Source organism: Esox lucius, chromosome 4 (assembly GCF_011004845.1).
Source record: "Esox lucius isolate fEsoLuc1 chromosome 4, fEsoLuc1.pri, whole genome shotgun sequence".
NCBI classification, from domain to species: Eukaryota; Metazoa; Chordata; class Actinopteri; order Esociformes; family Esocidae; genus Esox; species Esox lucius.
Genome location: NC_047572.1, coordinates 32,125,059 through 32,151,436, shown reverse-complemented (window position 1 = coordinate 32,151,436; position 26,378 = coordinate 32,125,059). Strand labels below are relative to the sequence as shown.

The 26,378-nt window shown below is 39.9% G+C and overlaps 1 protein-coding gene across 1 annotated transcript; it reads left to right on the top strand.

The window, feature by feature from the left end:
• Positions 1 to 1,886: 1,886 nt before the first annotated feature.
• si:rp71-46j2.7 lies at positions 1,887 to 26,371 on the top strand. The gene is made up of 16 exons (XM_020045800.2): positions 1,887 to 1,964; positions 12,308 to 12,419; positions 18,068 to 18,281; positions 18,587 to 18,729; positions 19,406 to 19,559; positions 19,688 to 19,743; positions 19,946 to 20,136; positions 20,418 to 20,528; positions 20,670 to 20,813; positions 21,759 to 21,851; positions 21,939 to 22,097; positions 24,072 to 24,699; positions 24,843 to 24,906; positions 24,997 to 25,181; positions 25,263 to 25,351; positions 25,649 to 26,371. Exons 7-16 carry the CDS (start codon positions 19,987 to 19,989, stop codon positions 25,739 to 25,741), a joined length of 1,716 nt encoding a protein of 571 aa, XP_019901359.2. The 5' UTR covers positions 1,887 to 1,964; positions 12,308 to 12,419; positions 18,068 to 18,281; positions 18,587 to 18,729; positions 19,406 to 19,559; positions 19,688 to 19,743; positions 19,946 to 19,986; the 3' UTR covers positions 25,742 to 26,371.
• The last annotated feature ends 7 nt before the right edge of the window (positions 26,372 to 26,378 follow it).

Here is a 26,378-nt window from a genome sequence, read left to right as displayed (position 1 = left end):
TGAACTCCATAATCTCTTGAGCTGTATCATTTTTCAATTGTGCTGTGATATCCTACTTGTATTTTGAACCTTTCTAATAGCAGATTATCCACGGGTTGTATATTATAGGTTAATACTTTTGCCAGGATTATTATCATATTGTTATTAAACTGTGCAGGAGTTCTCATACGGCCAAACTGCTATTTGTAGTGGTACATTTTAGTTAATGTTAAGATTTTTCTCATGATTGTTTAATTAGATAAAGAATTTGGACCCTTTCAAAGAGCAATATTGCTCTTAAATTATTAGAAAATGTTTTGTCTCTCTGTTTCTGATCAAAAAAACCTTGATGCAAAGAAAAAGAACACCTTTTAGTATTTTTTACACTATATATTTTTTTTTTTTCCTTTTTTCTTTTTACAGATTCCATATTTTAAATGGCATTGGGATCTGTAATTCAGCAGCAAGGGAAATATGGGTTTAATATATTCACCTTGTGGCTATTAAAAAACCTTTTAGAACGGTAAAGTATAGCAACTGGTTGTACCTGGGGCATACTTTCTAATTTACCACAGCTTTCAACCAATCAGCATTCAGGGTTTGACCCATCCATTTTACAATAATTTTTATACGTTGCGCTGAGTTTTACTATATCACCGGTAGGTTTTGATGGAAGGGGGACAGAGGTTGTGCTAGAAACCGTTCAAAAACGTGGACAAAGTAGACAAAAAAGCTCTTAACCCTAATTTGCTCTAGATGCTTATCGCCTGTGACCAAAGTAAAACGATTACTCTGTAAGCTCATAGTAATGGAAAGAGTGCCATCGTGTGGTGAATTTATGTCATTAGAATTGAGGCCCTATCTGTGCACTTTTATTAATGGTATAACGCAAAATGAGCGGGTCACCTTTAACAAAACGGTAAGTGGTGAAGTGCTTTTCTTAACACTTTGGGTTAGGATGTAATCCATCGGCCAAATAGAATGTAACCATTTTTAGATAGGACCTTCCCGCTACATTACTTCTGTTGGGGCTTAAAGAAAAGTTTTGAAACTAAAATATTAAACCAATTATTTTCACATAACTTGTTTACAAAGTAAAACATGACAACAAAACAAATGGTCGATTTTTTTTTTTACAGGAAGTCAGAAGTGATTTTTCGATCGTGCTTTTGGTCTACCTTAAAGGAGGCTGTCGATGGGAAACATATGGTTTGACCTTGTTTCCAAATAACAGCCATAAGCATACCACTAGCCTATATGAAAACGGCAGCTGGCTCGTGCCGGGGAGGAAGCCTGGTTCCAAAACGAATGCAATCACTTTTTTATTGATTTAAACTCCTCCTGTCTGGGCCAGATCATCGTGTCCACAGTTTAATCGTTCAGGTGGTAGTCGAAACTATAGCCTACAAGTTTGACGCCCAAATGGTCGAATGCGGCATACATTCAACCAGAGTCAACTAGTCGGATATTTACGTTTCCTTGATTACGATTCGCAAATGAACCTAGAGCTATGGAGTGCGGTTTGTAAAATGTTGCACGTTCTGTAATCCAGCTGTTTTTGCACATTTAGCATTGCCAAATGTTACTCACTTTTTCAGATATTTAGAGAAATGAATGTAATTTCGCGCAAAAACGTTTCCAATAGTAATATTCTGCAATAATGCAAGATTATAAAATATCTTAAATGTACATTTTAAATATACTTGTAAGTGTCAAATATGTCATGTGAATGTTAAATATAAATAAGTGCTAAATATAAATTGAAATATTAAATGGAAAATCTAAATGGAAATGCTAAATATACATGTAGGCTAAATGTTAAATCTACCTGTAGGACTTTTTAACTGAATATTACCGTTATTGGCCACAGGTCTAGCGAATTTGCCCAGTTGATTGAAAGGTGTTGCAGCTGGCCTTGGGGCGGCTCTTCAGGACCTCCCTACACCAGGCACAACGATGAAAAAGCCACCACATCATTGCCATCAGTAAGTTCTGAAGATGTCTTACAGTTAACGTAGCCACCATTGGCTAGCTAATGCCTAAGACATGCTAGTAGTTAGGAAAAAGGCTCGGGGTCTTGATCATAATGAGAGTCAAACGTGAAATTAAAGTCTTCTATCAGCAGGGTTTTCAGTTATGTAATATTTCACTCTAGGTACCAAGAAGGAGTTGGTCATCGATCTCAGCGTCCACCACAACACTGAGATCGGTAAGTTCTTAAATAATGAGCAATCCTTACCCATATTTGCTCAACATTTGAATGCGCAATCACCGGTAGTTATCACGGCTAAACATTCCGTCATGGCCGCAAGTCAAACATATATTGTGTCATGTGTCCACTTTGTAATAGATTCATGTAACCTTGTAAATAATATCTCTCAATGCAGTTATTTTTCTAGGACGGCAACCATGGACACCACGGGCCGTATTCACAAAACATTTTATCTTACCACTAGGAGGACTTCTAAACCGTACTAAAACATCCTATCTAAGAGTTTCCTTTTAAAACCTATTCACAAAGCTGCTTAAGGCCAACTTTTACTAAGGAACAGGGGGAAATCTTATGGTAAGAGAGAGGGCGGGGTTGACCCTGTTGCTATGGATGATGTCGTTTTCCACGAACAAGCGTACTTACTATTCCCACAGCGATTGGCTGGTAGGGGAGGGGTCTCTGTCAGTGGATTGCAATACCTTAGAGCAGTGTTTCTTAATCCTTGTCCCGGGGACCCAAAGGGGTGCACGTTTTTGGATTAAGAAACACTGCTGTAGGATGTATCATGTTGCCATATTGGAATAAAGATATTAAAATAAAAATTTAGGCTAAGAGAGACTGATTAAACATGAAACCAAGAATGACATGCTGACTAGTCAAGATATGTTCAGTTGATTGTCAGCCACTTGCATTTCTTTATGAGTTGCCAGAATGTATGTTCATCTTTTGATGGTGCGTTAATTCATGTAATTATGTGTCCCATCTAGATCTATAGCACCAACTACACTGGGTAGTCCAGCTATGGCCATGAAGTTGGCTTTGTTTCTTTGTAGTTGGCAAATGAGGAAACTAAATGATTTGTCGGACGATATGGGGTCTGGAGAGAGCATTTATTGTTTGATGTAATATTCTACTGACAGATAACTGAGAAACGGAGTTTGTCTGCACTGCATAGCTGCATTTTCTCTGGGTCTGAGTAGTGTAGCGTTGTCAACCTGACCTCTGATGTTGTTGGGTGACTGCATCCCTGACCAGCTCTACTATGATCATAATACCTTTGTGATTTAGGTGATACCTTTTAAAAGCTCAGTATCAATAAATGTTTCTAAAACGTTGACCTGATTACAAGGCGGATTGCCGTCAGCAGCCCTTTTAGGATTGTTGGTGACTTGGTCTTAGTGTCTTAGGAGTCCTCTTGACTACTCCTATACAGATTTAGGAGCTGGTTTTAGCACTAAAACTCTTTGTGAAATACTCTTATACCAAAAATGTAGGAGTCCTAAAGTTCAGACTGACATGCTGATTTAGAAGTAACTCTTAAAACAATGGGCAAGTTAGGAGCTACTTTTGGCCTTAAGATGCTTTGTGAATATGGCCGCAGAACTACATTTCTATAGAAGAAATTGAACATGTACTGTTATTAAAGACCACATTGAAAGAAGTTGCTTTCATCCTCTACCAACCCTGTACAATGTGGGGGCACAACATCCCAAGAACAAGCCTTTTAGAGGTGATGCATTATGGACATCTGCAGTCCAGAGACATTGTGCCGCAGAGAAAGCAGTTAAGAGAGTCAATCAAAAGGATTGAGTCAAGGAGAACAACAATATCTCAATGTGTTTATTATGGGCCGTGTCCAAATTTAATCTGGCATGTGGACGGTAATCAAACTGATAAGATGGAAAGTAGTTTGCCTTCATTGCACATCTATACATCCCACTTGTAACATACATTACACTTATTAAATGTTTCTCTTGACACTACTTTGCAAAATGATAAGGACGTTTTCAGTTGCTACACACACATCTACCTCGGGTGTTTGTTCTGGGCTGTGTCCAAGTTTCATCTCGCGTGTGGATTGGAATCAAACTGATTAGAAGGAAAGTAGTTGTACTTGGTGCGATGCTACAGCAGCATGCTCATGTTTCTCCAGTGCTCTAACAACAATCAGGCTGAAACTCGGGCTGAAACTCCCCCTGACTGGGGGAGGGAATGTTTTGATTTGGGAGGGTATTCAGCAAAACAGAGATGAAGACTCCAACTTAACCTGAAACTCTGTACTTTGCGGTAAAATGTTTATGAACTGGAGTCAAAAAATTTACTGAACTTCGACAATGGGAGACATATTTTCTCTTATGTTTATATCCCCAGAAATAGCAGTTTTAGTCAGGGTTATGAGAATTTCTTATGGCCAGTCATTTAAATAACATCTTTCACTCTAATACCTCTTATTTTTTTTCCACAACTAAATGGTGCAAGATCAGGGTATATGAAATGACGAGCTTATGAAAACCTACACGAAGGAAGTTGTATGCCTTGGACATCAGTCAACCTTCCCCCATACCCAGAAGAGGCAACAGAACCAAATTTAGCTGAAGCTGGCCTTTTAGGGGAAATTTTCATCTGAGTGGTCTGAAATACAACTGAGAAATAACAGCCACCTTCAAAACCATGTGTGGATTGTCAGTGAACCAGTAATTTCCATTTGAGTGCTTAAGCACCATCAAAAACTGAAAAACCAAAAGGCACATTTTTCCATGGGGAGGAAAATAAGTTGTGTGTATTTTACACAAGTGTCTGTATATTTTAGCAGGAGTGCACAGGCCTGCTGATGTGTACAATGTTTGTGTCTTGAAGTTTTACATTAAAAAAAAGGCAGCTCCAAACCTGCTTTGATGGGGGATTCTGGTAAAGGTTTGACTGTCTCAACTACAGGAGGAAAGACATTTGAAGTAGTGTATGTTGAACATTCTGTGCATCAGCATTGAATTATCTTTTAGGAAATACACCTGAAATATTTGGACATAATAATAATTTTGGCTCTGTGCGCCACCACAATGGATTTGAAATGAAACAAGCGAGATGCAACTGAAGTGCAGACTTTCCGCTACAATTCAAGGGGTTGAACAAAATTGTATGAAACGTTTAGGAATTGCAACCATTTTCATACACAGTCCCCTTATTCCAGGGGCTCAAATTTAAATGGACAAATGAACACAATCATGAATAAAATGATCATTTTCAATACTTTGTCGAGAATCCTTTGCAGGAAATGACTGCTTGAATACTGGAACGCATGGACATCACCAAAAGCTGGGTTTCCTTCTATGTGATGCTTTGCCAGACATTTACTGCAGCTGTCTTCAGTTGTTTGTTCATGGCTCTTTCTGCCTTAAGTTTTGTCTTCAGCAAGTGAAATGCATCCTTGATTGGGATGAGATCAGGTGATTGACTCAGCCATTGCAGAATATTCCACTAGTTTGCCTTAAACTCCTGGGCTGCTTTCGCAGTATGTTTTGGGTCATTGCCCATCTTAAATGTGAAGTGCTGTTCAATCACCTTCACTGAATCTGAGCAGACAATATATCCCTGTACACTTCAGAATTCATCCAGCTGCTTCTGTCTTCTGTCACATTATCAATAAACACTAGTGACCCAGTGTAAGCCATGCATGCCCATGCCATCACACTGCCTCCACCGTGTTTTACAGATGATGTGGTATGCTTTGGATCATGAGCCGTTCAAAGCCTTCTCAATACAACCCCCCCCCCCCCCCCCCCCCCAATCATTCTGGTACAGATTGATCTTAGTTTCATCTGTCCAAAGAATGCTGTTTTTCTTTTTTGGCTAAGTCTATTCTGGCCTCTCTATTCTTGAGGTTTATGAATGGTTTGCACCTTGTGGTGAACCCTCTGTATTTGCTCTCATGAAGTCTTCTCTTCATGGTAAACTTGGATAATGATATGCCTACCTCCTGGAGAGTGTATTTCACTTGATTGGATGTTGTGAAGGGGTTTTTCTTTACCATGGAAAGGATCCTACTATCATCCACCACTGTGTTCATCTGAGGACGTCCAGGCTTTTTAGTGTTGCGGAGATCACCAGTGTGTTCTTTTTATTCTCAGATTGTACCAAACTGTTGGTTTGGCTACTCCTAAAGTTCCTGCTATCTCTCTGGAATATTTTTTTGCAGCCTAAAGATGGCTGGTATCACTTGTATTGAGAGCTCCTTTTACCGCATATTTTGGGTTCACAGCAACATTTTCCAAATGCAAATGCCACACCTGGAATCAACTCCAGAACTTTTACCTGCTTAATTGCTGAAGGAATAATGAAGGAATAGCCCACACCTGTCCATGAAACAGCTTTTGAGTAAATTGTCCAATTACTTTTGGTCCATTGAAAAAGAGGGGGGTACTTATTAAAGACCTGTACTTAAACTCTTCCTCCAGTTTGGATGTGAATACCCTCAGTGAATACCCTCAGTATTCACATCCTGACAGTGGTATAATGTTACATGTGTTTGTGTTGTCTTTTTGGTGCTTGCCTCACAAAACACTTGGAAACTAACGAAACACTCCTGCTCAGTAAGCCATTTGTAAGCCACACTTGGGCTTTGAAGGGGAGACAGGGTTTGGAAAGAGAGGAATTCCCTCTGAGGGCAGACTCCTCTCGAAGAGACCTATGATAACCATTACATTGAATGCAACTAAACATTTTAAGGTCAGGGTCTATCCAGACTATGTCCAGCGCTATTATTTATTATTTCATGTTTCAGCTGGATTTTTCTGTGGCTCAAGCATCATCCTAGGTTTTCCTAGGCCCCACATGATTTAACATGATTCATCCTTGAGCTTACATTTCTTGGTCTGATGCAGTTAAGTCTGATGCACTGATTCACGTTAACACACAATGGTTAATTACGGTATACATGAGCAAATGTACTATTACTAAGAACCATAAGTTCTTTTTTTCTTTCAACATTAATTTAAAAGACGTTCAGTCACTCGCCCCATATTTCAGAGGTCCGGTGTCAAACATTCACTGAGAAAGGAAGATTTGATCTTCATAATATCATGGTTTTCCAATCAATTTTATTTTTAATATATGAAAAACCTATTTATTACAATGTGTTCCAGTCATCAGTTAATGTAATCAAATGCTTTTTGCAGCTGCAGCCTAAACATCTCAAGCTTTTAATGGATATCAACATAATGGTATGAGATTTGTGGGCCTATTCTAAAGTACATGTCAATTTCAAAGTTAGATGTAAATTGTTACAAACATTGCACTACTGCTCTGCACATATACAAGGGTATGTAACGACAGGACATTTTCTTTTCCATTCTTTAACCGATTTATTTAAAAAAGTTGCCTACTTAGTTAGTTAGTCAATCCACCAAAGACTGAAGAGGATGTAATGTTTACAAGCCGATCCAATACTTGTTACCTGCTGCACGTGGTGTTACGGCAGAAAATAAAGGTACACATTTTGACAACTCAATTCTGATCAAAACTGATTATATCACAAAAATGGATAAGCAAGTATATTGTTAAGCATCAGGCTTATGGTGAGGGTGGCTGGTTCGAGGTAGCATGTCTGGAATCACATATTGTATTTGGACAAAAAGCCTACTATTACGATCATTTGTAGGATGGATATACAGTTACAACACTGCACCATTCACAGACTCCTGCAGGCTGGTACTTCCTGGATGTACCCATGAGCCCCATGGGACCTGTTAAAGGCCAGGGAGGACTAGGCGGGAATATATGAACCCGGGTTCCAATAAAACAAGCCAACTCTGATCAGCATGCAAGGGACTGAATGAAAACCAGGTGGGCTCCACATATCATGTTAAAATTATCTAGCTAGAACCAGATCAAGTGTTAATGGAGGCAGTTAGGCTATACTGTATTTTTCCCCATGCACTACGAACAGACAGGAGTGATCAGCTAAATTTGGCCAACACTGGGCCATGTTAGCGTGGCAGAGGGGTACTGTGATGTATGCAAAAGTGAAATGAGGCCAAAAGAGATTGCATATGGCTGAGTCACATTTGCCGAGACAACTCAGGACTGACAACTCAGGACAGTTTACTGTAAACCAAACATCAGTAGTGGATATGCTCTCAGAATGACAGCTACACTGCAGTCCTTTATTTCCTTTAATACATTATATAATCTTAAGCTTTTGGCCTTCAAATATTTCTCTCCATTCAAAATGTGTGTGTATCAGTAATCCCAATTGGGAGAAACATGATATGGCCAAAGCAAGGTGAACTGTTTGAATTGTCAAGCATTTACCATGAAGTACAGTATGTCCTAATTAACACAAAAGCTGAAAACTGAGTCAGAACGACTCCCCTCACAAGGCCGGTAATGTGATTTTCAGCTTAAAGAGGGGCACATTCAGTTTAACAGTTTCAGCCCAATTGTTAGAGCGCTGGAGAAACATGAGTATCCTATTCTAGCTGTGTATGACACCATGTAGATAGATTCAAATTCATTGTCATTGAACCGTACAGTGAAACAGAATTCAGTTAGCATCTAACCGGCAGTGCTAATAGAAGAGGGTAGAAAAGGTACAAGTATTAAGTATGTTACGAGTGGGATGTACAGATGCGCAATGAAGGCAAATTAAAGTACAAATGGCAATTCGAAATGTGCAATGAAGGCAAATGTGCTACTGAAATGCAGGGACTGCAGCAATGAGGTTCCCGAGGTAGATGTGTATGTAGCAACTGAAAACGTCCTTATCATTTTGCAAAACAGTGTCAGAGAAAAATGTCATAAGTATTAAGTATAATGTATGTTACAAGTGGGATGTATAGATGTGCAATGAAGGCAAATGCAAGCACAACTACCTTCCATCTTATCAGTTTGATTACTGTCCACATGCCAGATGAAATTTGGACACGGCCCATAATAAACACATTGAGATATTGTTGTTCTCCTTGACTCAATCCTTTTGATTGACTCTCCTAACCGCTTTCTCTGCGGCACAATGTCTCTGGACTGCAGATAAATCATCACCTCTCCCACATGCGGATGTTCTGCTTTGATCTCAGATACTGAAGATCCAATTCCTCATCATTCAATTGTAAAGGGTTTGTTCCTGAGATCGCCGGCATTGTACATGGTTGTCCTAGAAATGCAGAAGATGGAAGCAACTGTCAATGTGGTCTTTAATGACAGTACATTTTCCATGTCTTCTTTAGAAATGTTGTTCTGGTGTCCATGGCTGCCATCCTAGAGGAATAACAAAACTGAGAGATTTTATTTTAAAGGTTACATTAATCTAATACAAAGTGGACACGTGACACAATGCAGGTTTGACTTGCGGCCATGATAGCAAAATAGCAATGATAACTACCGGTGATTGCGCATTCAAACGTTGCGCAAATCTGGGTAATGATTGCTTCAACATTGCCCATTATTTAAGAACTTACCGATCTCCGCGATGTGGTCGCTGAGCTCGATGATGAAGTCCTGTGCCTGGTGTAGGCAGGTCCAGAAGAGCCAGCTGCAACAAGTCTTTCAATCACCTGGGCAAATTCGCTCAGACTTTACCGTAATATTCAGTTTTCAAGTCCAGCATGTAGATTTAACATTTACATTCAGTGGCGTTTTTATGTGTAATTTTTTTTCTTCTCAAAATATAGGATACATACCAGTAAAGCTACAAAACTTGCTTCTGTTTTGCAATCCTTTCAGAAAGATGTTTCAAATCTACATTGCATTGTGAGAGAGGGGCTATAGCCCCACATTCACGTTTAGCCTATGGCCTACTACTGCCACCTCAAATTGGCAGAACGCAGTGTGAAGCAGCAAGGCAAGGACCAATGAACATGAAATAAAAACCTAACACAAATGATGTGCAATTTAGGAAGATGCTTTATTCATAGATAATAAATTATAGGAAGTAATCTTCGAGAAATAAAAATTACATACTTTTTTGTAGTTCTTTCTGTTGACAAAAGGTGGGGCTGTGCCTTGTTTACATCTATGTTTATCATTTACATTAAGATTTAACATGTATATTTTACATTTACAATTTAACATTTACATTTAGATGTTTTATATAATTTAGCGTTAGGCTACTGCAGAACATTACTCTTGGAATAGTTATTGCATGAATTTACATGAATTTCTCTCTAAATGTTTGTGACAGTTGAAAATGGTAGTGCATTACATTTGGCAAGGCTAAAGGTACAAAAAACTGAGCAGCATTACAGAAGGTGCAAGACTTAAAAAAACGGCACCCCATACAGAACATCCTAACCAAAGAGTAAAGAAAACTGTAAACATCGCTGATCTGTCAGAATCCGTATCTATTTTAGTCTCCAGCTTTCCTGGCCTCTGAATGAATGACTGCATGAATGAATTGCTTACGTCAAGTGCTCGTAGGAAATAGGAACTGGAAAGTGATCCAACGTTAATTAATGTCAGTGGCTTTTGGAGTCTGAATTGTCCTTTAATCATTATGGTTTTAGGCAGCTCGGTATGTTTGATAACATTCCTAATACTAACGTTAGCTAGCCTGCAATATTCTATATGAATAGGCCTATGTAACTCTCAGAACAAAATGTTGTCCTCTTTTCGTTGAAAGTAGCCTAAAAAGGCCAGCGCTGTAACGTCACAGCACGGGAACTCGGGTAACAACATTTTCTTCAAGTAGCCTAAAGAAAAACCAAACCAAGAACTTCCGATAATTTCGATATCGACTGAACGCGGATATAGAATAGAATCAAATAGAACAGGCGCAACTGCACGAATGGAAACTTCGGAGGGCAAGGAATGACATTGGCGTCTTGTAAATATAGAAAATGTACCTGTGGCGCTTCTGTATCGCCACGATTCTTGGGCTTGTGTGGTATTTATCAGATTGCGGACAGGTAGTAACTCAACTCGTTTTATGTGTAGTATTTTGGCCATCGACCTTAAGTGTCTTTGTAAAGACCAAACTGGAGAGCGGCACTCAGACAGACGAAGTGGCTGAAGATGAATCATTCCAGGTATTTTGAGAAGTCGATATTTATTTTATTGCGACGACTGAGCATTCAAATGCTTTCTGTAGCCTATCATTGCTGAATTGAAAACACTCGTAATTGTACTCAGTGTTACATATCGTGGGATATGTAGGTTTCAATTACATTTTCACACTGACAGAAACAATGTTACCAGTTTATGATTCATGCCACTGATCAACCATTAATCCCGACGATCATTTTAAATGTCAAAGGATTATTGTCTGTGTGTAATCAACAATGGTAAACCCATGACACCTGACTTAAGAATTGCAGTTGTGTGGATTCAAGTGTCTCTAAATCATAATGCAAGGTTATTAATAAGGACTTTTTCATGCTCCATATCTGGTTTGTGTCTGTGTCTGTGTGGTTTTGTGGGAGTATAAGAAACATTTTAATTAGATAAGGTAATGGTGGGAGTATATATATACTCCCACCATTAAGGTAATGGTGGGAGTATATATATACTCCCACCATTACCTTATCTAATTAAAATGTTTCTATACAGTTGTGTGTTGCTGTTCCTGTTTGGTAGTTAATTGTAATTAGCTGGCAGCCCCAGTTGGAATCAGGACACAATTTGAAAAACAATATTAAAACCAAAGGTGTTGACCGCTCCAGGACTGTCTCTGAACAACCCTGCCCTAAAACACGTTTACACACTAACTGGCTGCACTACATTTGTATCTGAGGGTCATCTATGGGGCCTCTGTTATTCACTGACAATGTCAACGGCATAGCGCTCCATTAGCCATATGCAAATGTCACCTTCATTTCTTCTAATTAGCAAATGTCTAATTACCCGATGTTAATTAGAGGAAATGAAGGTACGAGCTGAACACGGTTGATGGACTGTTTAAACGTGCCTTAGGGCCAGGTGGTTCAGTGCCAGTTCCGGAACTGCGAACATATTTGGTTTTTGTCCTTTTCTTCAAATTGCTCCTGATACTGACCTGGGATGCCAGGTCAAAACAATTAGCTACCTGATAAAAACAGTAAAACAGAACCGCTTTGGCTCTCCAGGACTGGTATTTAGGAACCCGCCTATAAGGACTGAGACGAACCTCATAGGAAGCTGAGTGTTCTTCCTAGCAACACTGTGTCGGCAGCGCTTGCAATTTGGTGGTTTTCTGCCAAGTGTCTGTAAATCACTTTGTGACAACTGCTGACGTGAAACCTGATTCATCAAATATAGGCCTACATTTGATTTAATTTTGACTTATTACGTATTTTTATTTGGCTTAATCAGCGTGGTGAGGAAGGCATCTTTTCAAAGCGCTGTTATCTCTTTTGAATTGTCACACAGGAAGCCGTTGAGGAAGAACATTTAGGTTGTAGTACGGCTGACACAACATGCAACACATTTGCACCATTGGAGGGCCCAACATATCCCAGTGTGAAGAAGTCTCTTCAGCAAGGTGTGTGTGTCTACGCTCTAAATGAACTGAATCCTGGTCGGGTTTGTCGTTGTCATTTTTTTGTCCGCCATACAATTGGGCATGCAGTGGGACATGGAAAAAGTCATTGAGCATAAAAGTCAAATTCAATGTATTGTTGAACGACGCAGTACAAACTTCACACAGACACGTCACAGTTGAACACTCGGCTAGTTTAGAAGTTATGACCCATTTCGTACAGTGAAAACACCATAGGAGGCGATGACCAATCACAGCCATCTTTTACACCCGTGGTATAATTGCACCCCTCAGTCGATAACATGCAACAATCAGGAAGTTTACATGATATGTGTATCTTTTTTTTGTTTTCTTGTAGAAGTATTGTTAATCTCAAGAGACGCTTGATAGTGTGAATTGGACCATATTGTTGAAGTAGTGTTGAGTACATAGGTAAAGTGTTTTTGTTTGGTATAAAGGTTTAAATGGCTGAGCGAACACATTAGTATTCTTAATTCTAGACAAGCATTTTATCTAACCAGTAGCTGTATTTTTCTTTGCAGCTCAGCTAGTTCTGCCCTGTCTTGTTTCTTTTTCAATGCCTGGATTGATTTGATACAGGCCCACAAATAAATATTCATTAAGGCTTTCTCACAGTGAATAAGGGGAAGTATCTGCGTTGTCACTGGTTGTAACAAAACATTGGCTTTCAAACAGCGTTCAAATAATCAGAGAATGCCAGTTCTGTGTGGACTGAGCTTCCAAACCCTCTCATTCGACACGATGGCGCCTAATCTCAAGGAGAAGGTAAGATGTGGCTGTGGTCAGAGATGTCAAGTCAAGGAGAACGTATGAGTGGCTTGTGTCGCAGGGTTTCACATCATCGGTCTGAGAGTCCGTTTGCTTCAAACAGGAAGCAGCCGATTGGGGCATGTAAGCTGCTACAGGAACGTGGAAGCAACTGAAGCTCCACTTTGCCGGTGGGATTATCAATACATCAACAAAAAGAAAATAGCTGTCATTGATATGTTGTGTGTATTCTAAACCTTGCTTGACTTAGAGCTGCGAGGCGTGGCGTTCTGCATCAGATGCCTTGAGACTGCTGTTTGTTCATTACGTTAACATTTGTTTGTGTAGCAGAGGTACAGTAGATCTCTGCTACTGCAGTCAGATTGCGATTCCATATAAGGACCGCCAAGCCTCTAGCCTTAGAGAATGTTGAGTGATATAGCTGATGTATCTTGTGTGAGAATAATCTTCAGGTGTTCTTTTGTAGGAATATTATATGATGCATTTCGATGGGCTGTCGTCACTTGTCTTGGTTGGCTAGTTCAAACCTTTTGTGTTCTGTGAGGTGAATGTTAATCTGTCTTGCTTCCAGTTGGAAGATATAAATGTGCTTCACAAGGTCACACGCGTGGGCCACGTGTTGTTTCACCACCCAAGATGTATACGTACAAACGTCTCTTAGCAAACGACTTGAACCCAACCTAATGTATGTACTGGTGCTGTTCATAAAATTAGAATATCATCAAAAATGTGTTTCAGTAATTCCATTCAAAAAGTGAACCTTTTATATTATATTCATTCATTACACACAGACTGATATATTTCAAATGTTTATTTCTTTTAATTGTGATGATTATAACTGATAACTAATGAAAATCCCAAATTCAGTATCTCTGAAAATTTGAATATTATTTAAGACCAATACAAAAAAATCTTTTTAGAAATGTTGGCCAACTGAAAAGTATGAACATGAAAAGTATGAGCATGTACAGCACTCAATACTTAGTGGGGGCTCCTTTTGCCTGAATTACTGCAGCAATGCGTAGTGGCATGGAGTTGATCAGTCTGTGGCACTGCTCAGGTGTTATGAGAGCCCAGGTTGCTCTGATAGTGGCTTTCAGTTCTTCTGCATTGTTGGGTCTGGCGTATCGCATCTTCCTCTTCACAATACCCCATAGATTTTCTATAGGGTTAAGTTCAGGCGAGTTTGCTGGCCAATTAAGAACAGGGATACCATGGTCCTTAAACCAGGTACTGGTAGCTTTGGCACTGTGTGCAGGTGCCAAGTCCTGTTGGAAAATGAAATCTGCATCTCCATAAAGTTGGTCAGCAGCAGGAAGCATGAAGTGCTCTAAAACCTCCTGGTAGACGGCTGCGTTGACCTTGGACCTCAGAAAACACAGTGGACCAACACCAGCAGATGACATGGCACCCCAAACCATCACTGACTGTGGAAACCTTACATTGGACTTCAAGCAACGTGGATTCTGTGCCTCTCCTCTCTTCCTCCAGACTCTGGGACCTTGATTTCCAAAGGAAATGCAAAATTTACTTTCATCAGAGACCGTAACTTTGGACCACTCAGCAGCAGTTCATTCCTCTCCCTGACGAGACGCTTCTGACGCCGTGTCTTGTTCAAGAGTGGCTTGACACAAGGAATGCGACAGCTGAAACCCATGTCTTGCATATGTCTGTGCGTGGTGGTTCTTGAAGCAGTGCCTCCAGCTGCAGTCCACTCTTTGTGAATCTCCCCCACATTTTTGAATGTGTTTTGTTTCACAATCCTCTCCAGGGTGCGGTTATCCCTATTGCTTGTACACTTTTTTTCTACCACATCTTTTCCTTCCCTTCGCCTCTCTTTTAATATGCTTGGACACAGAGCTCTGTGAACAGCCAGCCTCTTTAGCTATGACCTTTTGTGTCTTGCCCTCCTTGTGCAAGGTGTCAATGGTCGTCTTTTGGACAGCTGTCAAGTCAGCAGTCTTCCCCATGATTGTGTTGCCTACAGAACTAGACCCAAAGCCCATTTAAAGCCCATTGCAGGTGTTTTGAGTTAATTAGCTGATTAGAGTGTGGCACCAGGTGTCTTCAATATTGAACCTTTTCACAATATTCAAATTTTCTGAGATACTGTATTTGGGGTTTTCATTAGTTGTCAGTTATAATCATCAATATTTAAATAAATAAACACTTGAAAAATATCAGTCTGTGGAATGAATGTATACATTATACAAGTTTCACTTTTTTAATGGAATTACTGAAATAAATCAACTTTTTGAGGATATTCTAATTTTATGACCAGCACCTGTATAGACAGACAGACACACACATTTTTCTATCCTTGAACGTAAAAATCCTTCTCTATTTTCTTTATCCCCTGTACCGAACCCGAATCTAATCCAACTAGGCCAAAGGTCCAAATCTCATTAACCTTTGTTTGAGGTCTGGAAATGTTTGAATTATAACAGTTAATAACAGTTTGAATGCAGCAATGGCATCCATTGCTAAGATTGCTATTGGATAATATCCCCCCAACCCCCATGTGCCTGTAGAATTGGTGGGAAGTGTTGTTTGATGATTTATTTATTTTTACATATAAGTGGAAGAGCTGTATACTGCTTTCTTCGTGGAGACTTAGAGCTGCACTGATCCGATACTCCAGAAGCACAAAGTCCAGTACTCGTAATCAGTATTGAGAATGTAAAAGTAGTATTAGTGCATCTCTACATGTAAATCACACAATCCAGTTTAAAACAGTGTCCAGTGGGTCCTGGTTGTCCTGGCACCGATTACACAAGGTAGGATCCATGTTTAATGTTGACGCTACAATGGACTGAGCCCGCATGACATGCTGCGCCTGGGGAACCCCGTGAACCCTGTTTGGAACCGGGTGAGGAGCCTTTTTGCCCAACACTTCTTCCAGCTTTCAGGTCTTTGTTTCAAGCCAGGCGCACCGGTATTCCGGCACTGGGATGTCGTCACTTTGGTCGTTAGGAGCTGTGCCAGATCAATGTTTTTTTTTGAGTGGGATTTAAACAAATTGAGCCAGATAATTGAGAGAAGCTTGGGTGTGAAATAGAGCCGTGTCTGTAATTATTTACGACACCTGACACCATGAGAGTTTAAAGCACCTGCAGATCTGAAGGGCTGCCTTCCATTGATGTTTCCTGCCATTTGTTTCAGGTAGTGTCACCGTGTGAATCATCAACCTGCAGTTTTCTGGTATTTAAGGAAATGTTAGGCATTTCCTGTGAAAAGACATTCAGCTGTTTTGAAGAGTTGCAACATTTCAGAAGAAAGCAAGGACAATGTATTTCTTTTTCATTTCTCTTGAATCCTTTATTTAACCAGGAACTCACAGTGGGCCAAAATACCAGCTTACGTACAGATGACAACATAAAATACAGCCTTAAAACATCAGTTAAAACGTTATATGAATAGGAGTGTTTAAACAAGCTAAAAAAGCATGCAGTTTGTGGTTACTCAATCCGTAATTTAAAATGGACTAACAGTACAGTGCTGTAATTTCAGGATCTTCTATAGACTGTTCCTGGAAGATGGGGCAGCAAAGTTAACAGCACACTCTTACCTGACTCTGTCCTTCTTATGGTCAGTATTATATAAATTACAGCTTTGAGATTTTAGGTGGTAATTGCGTGACTCTGCAATGTGAGCAAAGTGCTCTAATATATTTGCAGCAGCCGTATGCTGGCCTTACAGATAAATATATATACCAATGAATGTCACCTCAGTGATGTACATCCTACTGACACAAGCTACAGTGATGTGTGGCAGGTCTTGTGTTTGATACTCTCCACCACAGTCGTCTTAGATCTGTATCTGGTGTCTGCAGACTAGGGCAAAACAGTGGCTGCACCAAGAGCTCTTTTAACAATAAAATGCAAGATTTGTTCCTGAAGGAAAAGCCCTGTTTCGGTTTAAGCTTTTTAGTGAGCTGTTGAATGTGGTGCCAGGAAGACGGCTGTATGAAGATCTAAAATCCCAAGCAGTTGTATGATGACACCAGGTCTGTTGGCGTGTTTTGTGAAGCCATTTGTTTCCTGCAATCTGAAAATGGCCTCATGAAGTGTGGGAGCACAGTGCTGCAAACGATGCTGTCATCTGCATTAATCTACTGTAGGACCAGCAATGTTTTCATTCATTTATTCAAATTGTGAACAATAATGAGCAAAGGATGGAGCATTGCAGCACTCCAGTATTAAACGTGGGATGTACCAGGGACACTGGGTGACATTTTGGGATACTTTTCACATTAAACATGCCTTTTGATTTGACAGCCTGCCCCAGCGTGCAGTTTAAATTGAGACACCCGTTTGACCTGATCACATGTTTTTGAAGGTTAGTTTTGCTAGCTCAAGTGTTTCCCAACTCCGGTCCTAATGTACCCCAACAGTACATGAAGTTCTGCCTTAGTGTTTCATTTTATTGTATCCTCAGACAAGCACACTTGACTCAGCTTATCAACCAATCATCAGTACCTCATTGATTTGAATTCGGCATGCTTGCCCCGGGCTACAACAACGTGGTCTTGAGAGTTCCTAGAGGACCGGAAAAAAGAGAACCACTGCGCTAGCTAATTTCCTTATGCAAGTGTGATCTGGATTTTTGTTGGCGACTCTTCATAATATCTTTATAGTGTACTAGCTATGGTAATACTTAAAAATGTTACTATAAATGACAGAAGCAGAAACCCACTCTGAAACTCTGATGTGCCTGTGTGTTCATATACGGTGTTCAACAATATATTGAGAAATGAGCCAAACCCTCAAAATTTGTTTTTTAATACTGCCTTCTTTTTCAATGTTCTGTATTCACTCAATGTTGGCATTCCTGCCTTAGTGTTTAATGAACGTTGTCCTTAGTGTTTGAGTGTGCCTACACCCAGCTGGTCCTGCCCTGGTACTGCGTCCCTGAGCCCTGTGAGAGGCAGCCCATCCATCAGGCACTGTGGAGGGAGTTTGACCAGGTCATTGATCGAGTCATCAGCCGAGGCAGAGACTTCGATGTCTGCACTGGAATTCTGGGCTGCGTTCGCATCCTGACTTATCACCTAAACAGCGCCAAACAGTCCGGCAGGTGAAATGTACCAAACGCACGCAAAGACTCCCGTGTTACATTTCCATTCTACAGCTTTGTCGCTTCTCTGTTCTGTTTAAGGGGGTTGCGTATGTTTTATTATTTGAATTAATCATTAACATGTTTTTGCACTTTTATTGGGTGTAGCAAAACATTTTTGTAGTTTGCATGTGACCTACATGCAATGTCACATGATTGAACCCTAATCAAGGTATATGCTCTGTCCAATGTCATTTATCTACAGTGTAACAAGTCATAACAGGAAAAAATTAACTTTGATTTGTCTCATTTGCTCGTCTTCGCAGAGATCCATTGTTCAGCTCTAGAGGAGAGGAGGTTGCAGTTCTCAGAGTTTTCTCCGAAGCACTGGTGCGAAACTTTCTTCCTGAGTCCCTATGGGGACTGGCAGTCAGCCAGTGTGTCTTAAATGAGATTGTTGCCTTAAAAGGTAAGACCCACAAAACAGGCCAGTCAGCTTCTCGTGTATTCTCTTACCACATTATTGAAGTTATTAAAATTAGAAAATGATCAGAAAACCAAAATCAGTGGATAGAGATTAGGGGATAGAGATTAGAATGCTACCCTTACTTTGCAGCAGCCAAAATAATGACTCTCTTCAGGATGAACTGAGTTCAACAGGTTTTCATTGAAGCATGCAGATAATTGGCATTGTTTATGGCTTTGTAATGGTAAGAGGTATTTCTGTTGTGAAACTGGAACTACTGGTGCTACAGCTGTAGCGTCTATTGAGTCTCAGTAATGGTTCAAGAAACCTGGAAGTCAGGACTGTTTGTTTTTTCCTGGCTAAAGAGGATGAACATTTAAACCATTTAGCGGACAGTTATCCAGTGCGATTTACAGCAGCATTTAGGATTAAGTGCCTTACTCGTCAACAGATTTATTTTCCATGTATTGGTTTGGGGGACCAGCAACTCTCTAACCAATCTGCCATGCTAATAGTAAAATAAAGACACACTGGAGGTGGCTATAGTGGGATTGGTCTCAGGGGGGTGGGGTCTCAGTTGGAGGGGTTCCAATCATTCTCAGACTGACATTTCTTTGTCCTCATACTGCTGTGTTATTTCTATGTCCCGTCGCGTTGACTTTGCCACCTGTGCCCTCAGTGTTGGAGGTGCTGGTGACCTGGCTTTCGGATCCTGACAACCTCAACCAGCTGGTGGTGAGTCAGCTGGACATAGTGACCCCCAAGAGCTCCGTGGAGGACCTGAGTGACTCTGAGTCTGACAGATCCTCCCTGGAGGGCCAGGCTAGTGGAGCGTGAGTGACTGGTTTCCTGCCAGGCTGACATACTTTTGTCCCTAGTAGAAACAGTTTGATGCTGGTATGGTGATGTGCATAGAACATGTAAATGATGATTTGTTGCCTAATTGTTTTTGTGTTTTTAGGAATCTAGAAAAAACTGAGGACACTCAAAACAGTGAGAAGAAGTCCAAAAAGAAAGGTGTGTCTGTGATTGTGGTTTTACTGTGCATCTGGAGACCAGAAGTCCTCATGGAGATAGTAAAGGTTTAGGTATAAAGGTCAGGTTATTGAGGTTAAGGTTAGGGAATGGTGAATAGTTCTTTCAGTCCTGTCTGCCTGAAACAATTATTATAATTAAAAATAACAAGAACTGAATATTTCTCTCCTGTATGTTTTTCCAGCCAACAAATTGACTGAAGGCTGGTCGAAATTCCTTCACAAGATGAAACCAAAAAGAGCTAAAAAGAAGATGATGAAGGAAAAGGAACAGACGCTGCTGTTCAGGGCCATGTCCTTTAACAGCAATCTGTCAGATGAGGAAGAAGGGAGAAGCCAGGAGGCCCCCATTTACAGCCAGCAGGAATCCACCAATGTAAGGACACTGCAGTGAAAGACAGAGCAACTCTGCAGCACAGCACTCCACACTCTGCTTTTTTCCCTTCACAACCATTTGTATCGATTTCTAAAGACCTAGTGAACAGCTTTCAATGCACACATGCCATCTATTTAGACATAAACCCATAACATAAAAAGAATTGCCATCTGTCCACTTGTGAACGCTTCTATGTTTCTGATGTAAAATTAGGTATCAACACAAGAATGAAATATGACAGCGCTGGATTTTTGTTTTTTCTGGTTTCTTTGGTTCCCCAGGAAGACCGCAGCCTGGAGGACTACCTGAGTAGTGTACAAGAGGACATGATGGAGTTCAAGCTGTCATATGAGATGTGGCGCGTCGGTCACTGGGTGGTCACTGTCCCCAATGTGAGTCAAGTCATCCACGGGGGAATGCTATTAATGCATCTGGTGCTAAATATGAACCTGATCTGGTTGAGAGATGCACTTGGCATTTGTATTAACGTTTGAGCCAGGATTGTGCTGTAAGGAAGATGTCATTGTCTGTAGGCTCAGAGGGAAGACGAGGAGCTGTGTTTTACAGTTCACATCGAAGAGAGGGACAACCCTGAGAACCTTCACTGGGATGTTAAGAAGACACGAACAGACGTCATCCACTTTCGCAACCTGTGGCAGGTTAGGAACAGAAGAATAGTGAGGTGGCATTTTTGCAAGCGTGTTTCACAAAGTACCACTGAAAAGAGGAACTAGACTGCTGTATGTTTTTCAACCAGACTTTCTCAGGTTGTCTCAACAGGATGCCACAGCAAAGGTTCTCTAAATAATAAACATTATTATTATTATTATTATTATTATTATTATTATTATTATTATTATTAATAATAATAATTACCCATGTGTGTAGAGCTATTTGATAATTAAATCATGCCATGTCACGAATATACTCTGGCAGTTATTTTCTGGCAGTCTTCCAATCTGTCTTTTGTGGCAGTGATGTGGTGTTAAACATCAGCCAAACCAGGTTGGTTTACGTTGGACAGGTTGGTTTACGTTGGACAGGTACAGGTTGAGTTAGTATGCCAGATAAATTACTGACTGTGTGAAAAGATGACAATGTTAATCCAATTCTAAATTATCTATTCGACATCCAATAATTTGTGATGCACAACGCACAATGCAGGCTTTGTATGTCAGTTTGATTTTCTGCAAAGGAACAGGGCAGAGTTTTATTCACTCAGACAGAATGAGGATATTACCTAACCTAGTTGGTAGCGGATTTGGTTCAAAACATTTGTCGCTATGGTTTCTGATTACTCTATCTACAAATTTACGCAAATTCTGTGTTGACCGACAGGTTAGGAAACCTATTTTCTGGACGTTTCCTCAGCTTGTCACCACAGACAATCTTAGTGTCAATTTTGACAACATACTTAGTTTTTTAGGAAAAAATAGTATTGTTCAAATTTTTCTCTTAGGAATGAAGCATAATGTCACTGCCACACATTTTGTAGCATACAGTTTTTGAGTAATTCATTTTTGTTGAAAAGTGCCCAAACTATCCTAGCCCAAACTGTCATAGATCATTTTCAATGTAATGTGTTCCGTCCCTTGAATGGATCATATAATCTTTTTTTTCAGGACTTCGCTAATTTACCCTCCCTGTCCGTGTTAGAGAGGAACATCGAGGAGGACTTTAAAGGGGCCACAATCTCCCTCCAGCTCTTCTTACAGGTACACTGGTACACATCAGACTCAAGAGCCCAAATGAACATCACTGATTTGATTTTTAAAAAGTCTTATTCTCCCTGTTCGCTCCAGGAGCTGGTTTCTGATGCCCTGATGGGTAACAACCAGACGGTTTTTCAGTTCTTGTGTCCTCTGGACAAGCTGCTGTGTGAAGAGGAGTGTGTGGGAGGAGTCTGGAGTCTTCTCAGTGGTCTGGCTGAATTCCTTACTCCAGCCCAAGAGGAAGATGAGGTAGGCATTTTAATAACAGGTTCAGCAAGGCCTGTGAACACCAAGTAAAATGATGTGTATGTTTAAATTGACATAGCAAATAAAGTCTTCTGATTTTGATTCTACGTTCATCTTCAGTTGGATGCAGCAGTTGAGACCCTCTGGTGGTGTATGAACTTATCACAGAGGTTGGGAATCTCTGGGGCTCAGCATGAGATCTGATTAATCCAATCTGCTCTGAAAGATTTTATATGGAAATAATCGATGTGATCAAAAGATGAATTAGTTGAAGAACAAAGAGTGACTTAAATAAAATCTATCCAGGATTAGGTCAATCTGGCTATTTTTGGTGTCTGTATGTGAATATCGATATCTCTGTCACTGATCCAGATATAAGATATTGTATACTTAATTTATTTTTAAACACATTTCTCCCCTCCCTATTTTGTAATGTTCAATGCATATTCATCTCGTCACAACCACTCTGCAGCAGTTGGGCGGAAGTTGAAGGTCGAGATATCTCTCCAAGGACATCTCTCCAAGATGTTCTTCATCCTATCACGCTGCTCGCTCAACCAGAAAGTCTTCTCCAGCCTTGGCGAAGGGCCTCAGCTTACTTGCGTTGACAGATTTTTGATTGTTTGGTCGCCCAAATCCTCAGAATCCCATTTTTCAGTTTTGAAAATCCCAACATTTAATTGGATAGAATTAATCCAGACAAAAGTAAAATGTTTTCGTGAGTAATTCTTTTCATCAGTTACTTTACTGGATTGGGTCACCTGGGGTTGAGAATCCCATTCTGATCTGGTAAAACCAACTGCCCGAAAAGATGGCTAGGTGTCCTCAGCGCTACGCCCTGCAGGAAGAACAACATGGCATGGATGCCGCCCATCTCTCCTTGACACGCCGCCCGGAGTCTGACAAGCATTTAATTGACCCTTGCCCTTTGGTGTGTATCAGTGTGCTGCTCCATTCTGGACAACCGCTAATTTGCCAGCCCTTCATCGCCACACCTGACTACAGAGCTGGACAGATTTTGGATGAGATCATTGCTAGTTGCTCATTCTTTAACTGCGGAGAGCTGTTTGTTCTGAGATTCTGTTATATATTTAACCATAATAGCTTGAATATATAGACTCATCTATATACATGGATGGATACCGTCTCTTTAAGGTTATTTGACAGTCATTGTGTCCTGGATGTTATTCATGTCATTGTGTAGTGATATGATTAAATGCGTAGAAACAGAATTAATAGAACTGAAAAATTATGTAAATGGAACTTCTGTTCTACTAATTGTATTTCCATTCATCCAATCGCATGCAAAACGTGAAATCCAGGTTGGGCCCAGTTCCTCATTGGGGCAGCCGATAGCCTAGTGGTTAGACCAGCAACCGAAAACCGGCATGGTAAAAAAATCTGTTGTTTGTTCCTTGAGAAAACCGGTAACCATATTGGTTTTTCTAAGCAGCTCTCGGCGAGAGTGCCTTCAAAATTACTGAAAATTTTGAGATAATCTGGTGATGGGATTTTCCTAGTCTACCCGGATCTAAGGTTGATGCAAATTGGCTCCGCCCAGCCACCTGTCAGCTGGAGAAGGCTCTGTCCTCCGGCGTTTAGGTTCTGGTGAATACCCCCTGATTGGGCAAGCAGTGTGATGGGCGGCTTGGCGGTATGTGCCCTGGTGGACTTTCCCCAACACAGTGATAGTTGCTGCAATGAAGCCTATCGCAAATTGCTCATCAAGACATTGGGGCTCAATTGGAAGAAAAAGAGAAATGTAGAGACAGTGTTTTTTATCTGATTTTTTTTTCTCTATTGATAGGGTCAAATGACAGAAAATTATAAGAACATATGAGTTATTGACTTGAGTGGTGACTGCCATTCTATTATTTTGTATATTTAATCCTATTTGTCAACTGAAATTCAGAGATGTACCTTTTGAAAACAGGGTCTTTTTAATGGTTTTTGCAATGCACATTGATTTTTTTTCAGGAAAGACACAACAGCCTTCAAAGAGGGACCAAATCAGGTGATTCCAACACAATGGAGGTTCTAGATCCAGCTGCATCTGTAAACTTGGATGAAAACATTGTTGATTCAAAGAAGGGCCGGTCCCAAGGCCCTTTGATTCTCATCTCCCAATGGGATGATAAATCTCTTTTAAAACCCAATTCCACCGAGTGCTGCGAAAATAAAAAGACTGTAGCAGCTGGAAAATCTGATTTGTTGGTTAATGCAGAGAAAACAGAGGACAAAACTGACAAATCAGAGAGCCCTGTGACATTCAAACGAAAGACGATACAAAAAGGTCTGTCTAGATCAGAGGAATGTCTGGCTCAAATGAAACTGGACACCACTGAAAACCAGAACGTCTGTACACCTCGACATGGATGCTCACTATGTGACCTCAGTGACAGTCCGTGCCATCATTTGGGTGGAAAATCGAATAAAAAGGAGAAACTAACTTTCAAAATGTCAGGAGGGATTAGCAAGAGTAAAGGAAAGGACGTGGGGAGCCAGTCGAAATTAGAAGACTCACACTGTTTGAAAAAGGACCCATCCAGCTGGGAACACATTGAAGCAACCAAAGCCATTTTTGATTTGTTGAAAGCAATATCTGGTTAGTTCCTAATTCGTTTGAAAGTATAATGAGTTGATTTTAGATTGTTTATCTTTTAATTAAAGAGTCCCCTTCTAAGTGGATGGTGATAATTTATTTTAATTAATTAGGTGTAATAATCAGTGCCCTACATTTCCCTCCAGGTAATTCCATCTTCATGAACATATTTGATGCAATTCTGAAACCCGTCATGCTGATATTGAAAAAGTAAGCGCAGTGTTTTTCATACCAAAAGAATAAAGATGGCTCTGCATTTAACCTTTTAAGAATCCCAGCATGACATGTTACCTTTCTTAGGAAAGTGAACAGCTTTTTGAATAAGATTCGACCAACAGAAGCCCAGCTTGCCTCATATATTGACATCTTACGTGAGAAGCAGTGGCCTGAGGGCTTGCCAAAGACAAACATTCCCAAAGGCCATCGCAGCAGTGAGGAGAAAAATGACACTAAAGATCGAGCTCAGCAACTCATCAACGCCAGATGTACATACATTTACAAATAAAATTTTGACAGGAAATGAGGCAAGAGTGTCACAGTTTAGTAATGTCAACTTCTTATTCTAGATTCAAATTATCTCATCTTAAAGAAGACTGATGTGGAGACTGTGTTCAAGCTCTTCCAGGACCCTGAAGAAAACAAGAAGCTGGTTTATGTGAGTATTTGGCCTCTTCTGATTCTATCAAGAGCATTGAAAGTGAGAACGGTGTTCATTCTGTTTTTTAGGTACATTTTGTGAAATAATAGTTGAACTGGCAATATTTAGGTAGGTTCCTGCCTGTTTTGTTCTGTTAGACAAAATAACATTAGATGCCTGATAGAAATGTACTTTCATAGTGTTTCACAGCTAAAATGTCTTGTTTTGAAGAATGGATACATCCCAGTTTCATAGAGCTCTGGATATTTCATTATACACAAAATTCACTAATTATTTACTCTTTTTCATAAACAGATGCTGCTTTCATTCCTTTTAAAAAAGCTTCTGCCAGATGAGGATGCCTTGAAGATGAATGCCGTAACGTTGCAGAAGGTGAATGCCAACTAACAAAGTATTTCTTTATTTATTTTCTTTGTTAGTGAATTGTGCTTTTAAATATTTTTTCATTCATTAAACTGTAGTCTGGATGTTTTGGAAAGTTTTGCTATTTATTTGATTGTTGTACCCCATTGTCACAACAGTCCCATTTGTTCGTTCTTGGTTGGTGTATTTGAATGAAACATATTCCAGGCTACACACAAAATGTTATGAATCAAACTATGATTGTAAATGTATGAAATGTTGATTATTAAATACATTGATCATTATACTGTGATATGTATTTGGCTCCATTGAAAAACTAACATGAGGTAATGGTAGCAACATTATAAATATACTTTTATTATATTTTTATATATATTTCTTTCCTCTTGTAGGGGACACAGAGAGCACAGTTTGTAAATAAAATGAGTGAAGTTTTGACCAAAATTCTTTGAGCACTTTTTTTTTGAGCATGTACAGATTGAATAGGGAGACGTGTGAAATTGTAAGAAGCACTTGACTTAAGTTATTCATATTTTTGGGCATTCTGATAGGATAATTGTCTGTAATTTTACACACAAATGCTTTATTTGAAGTTTTACTGTGAAAATGTGCAAAAACACTGAATGTTACAGTTTGAAGTTAATGTTATAAATAAGTGCCT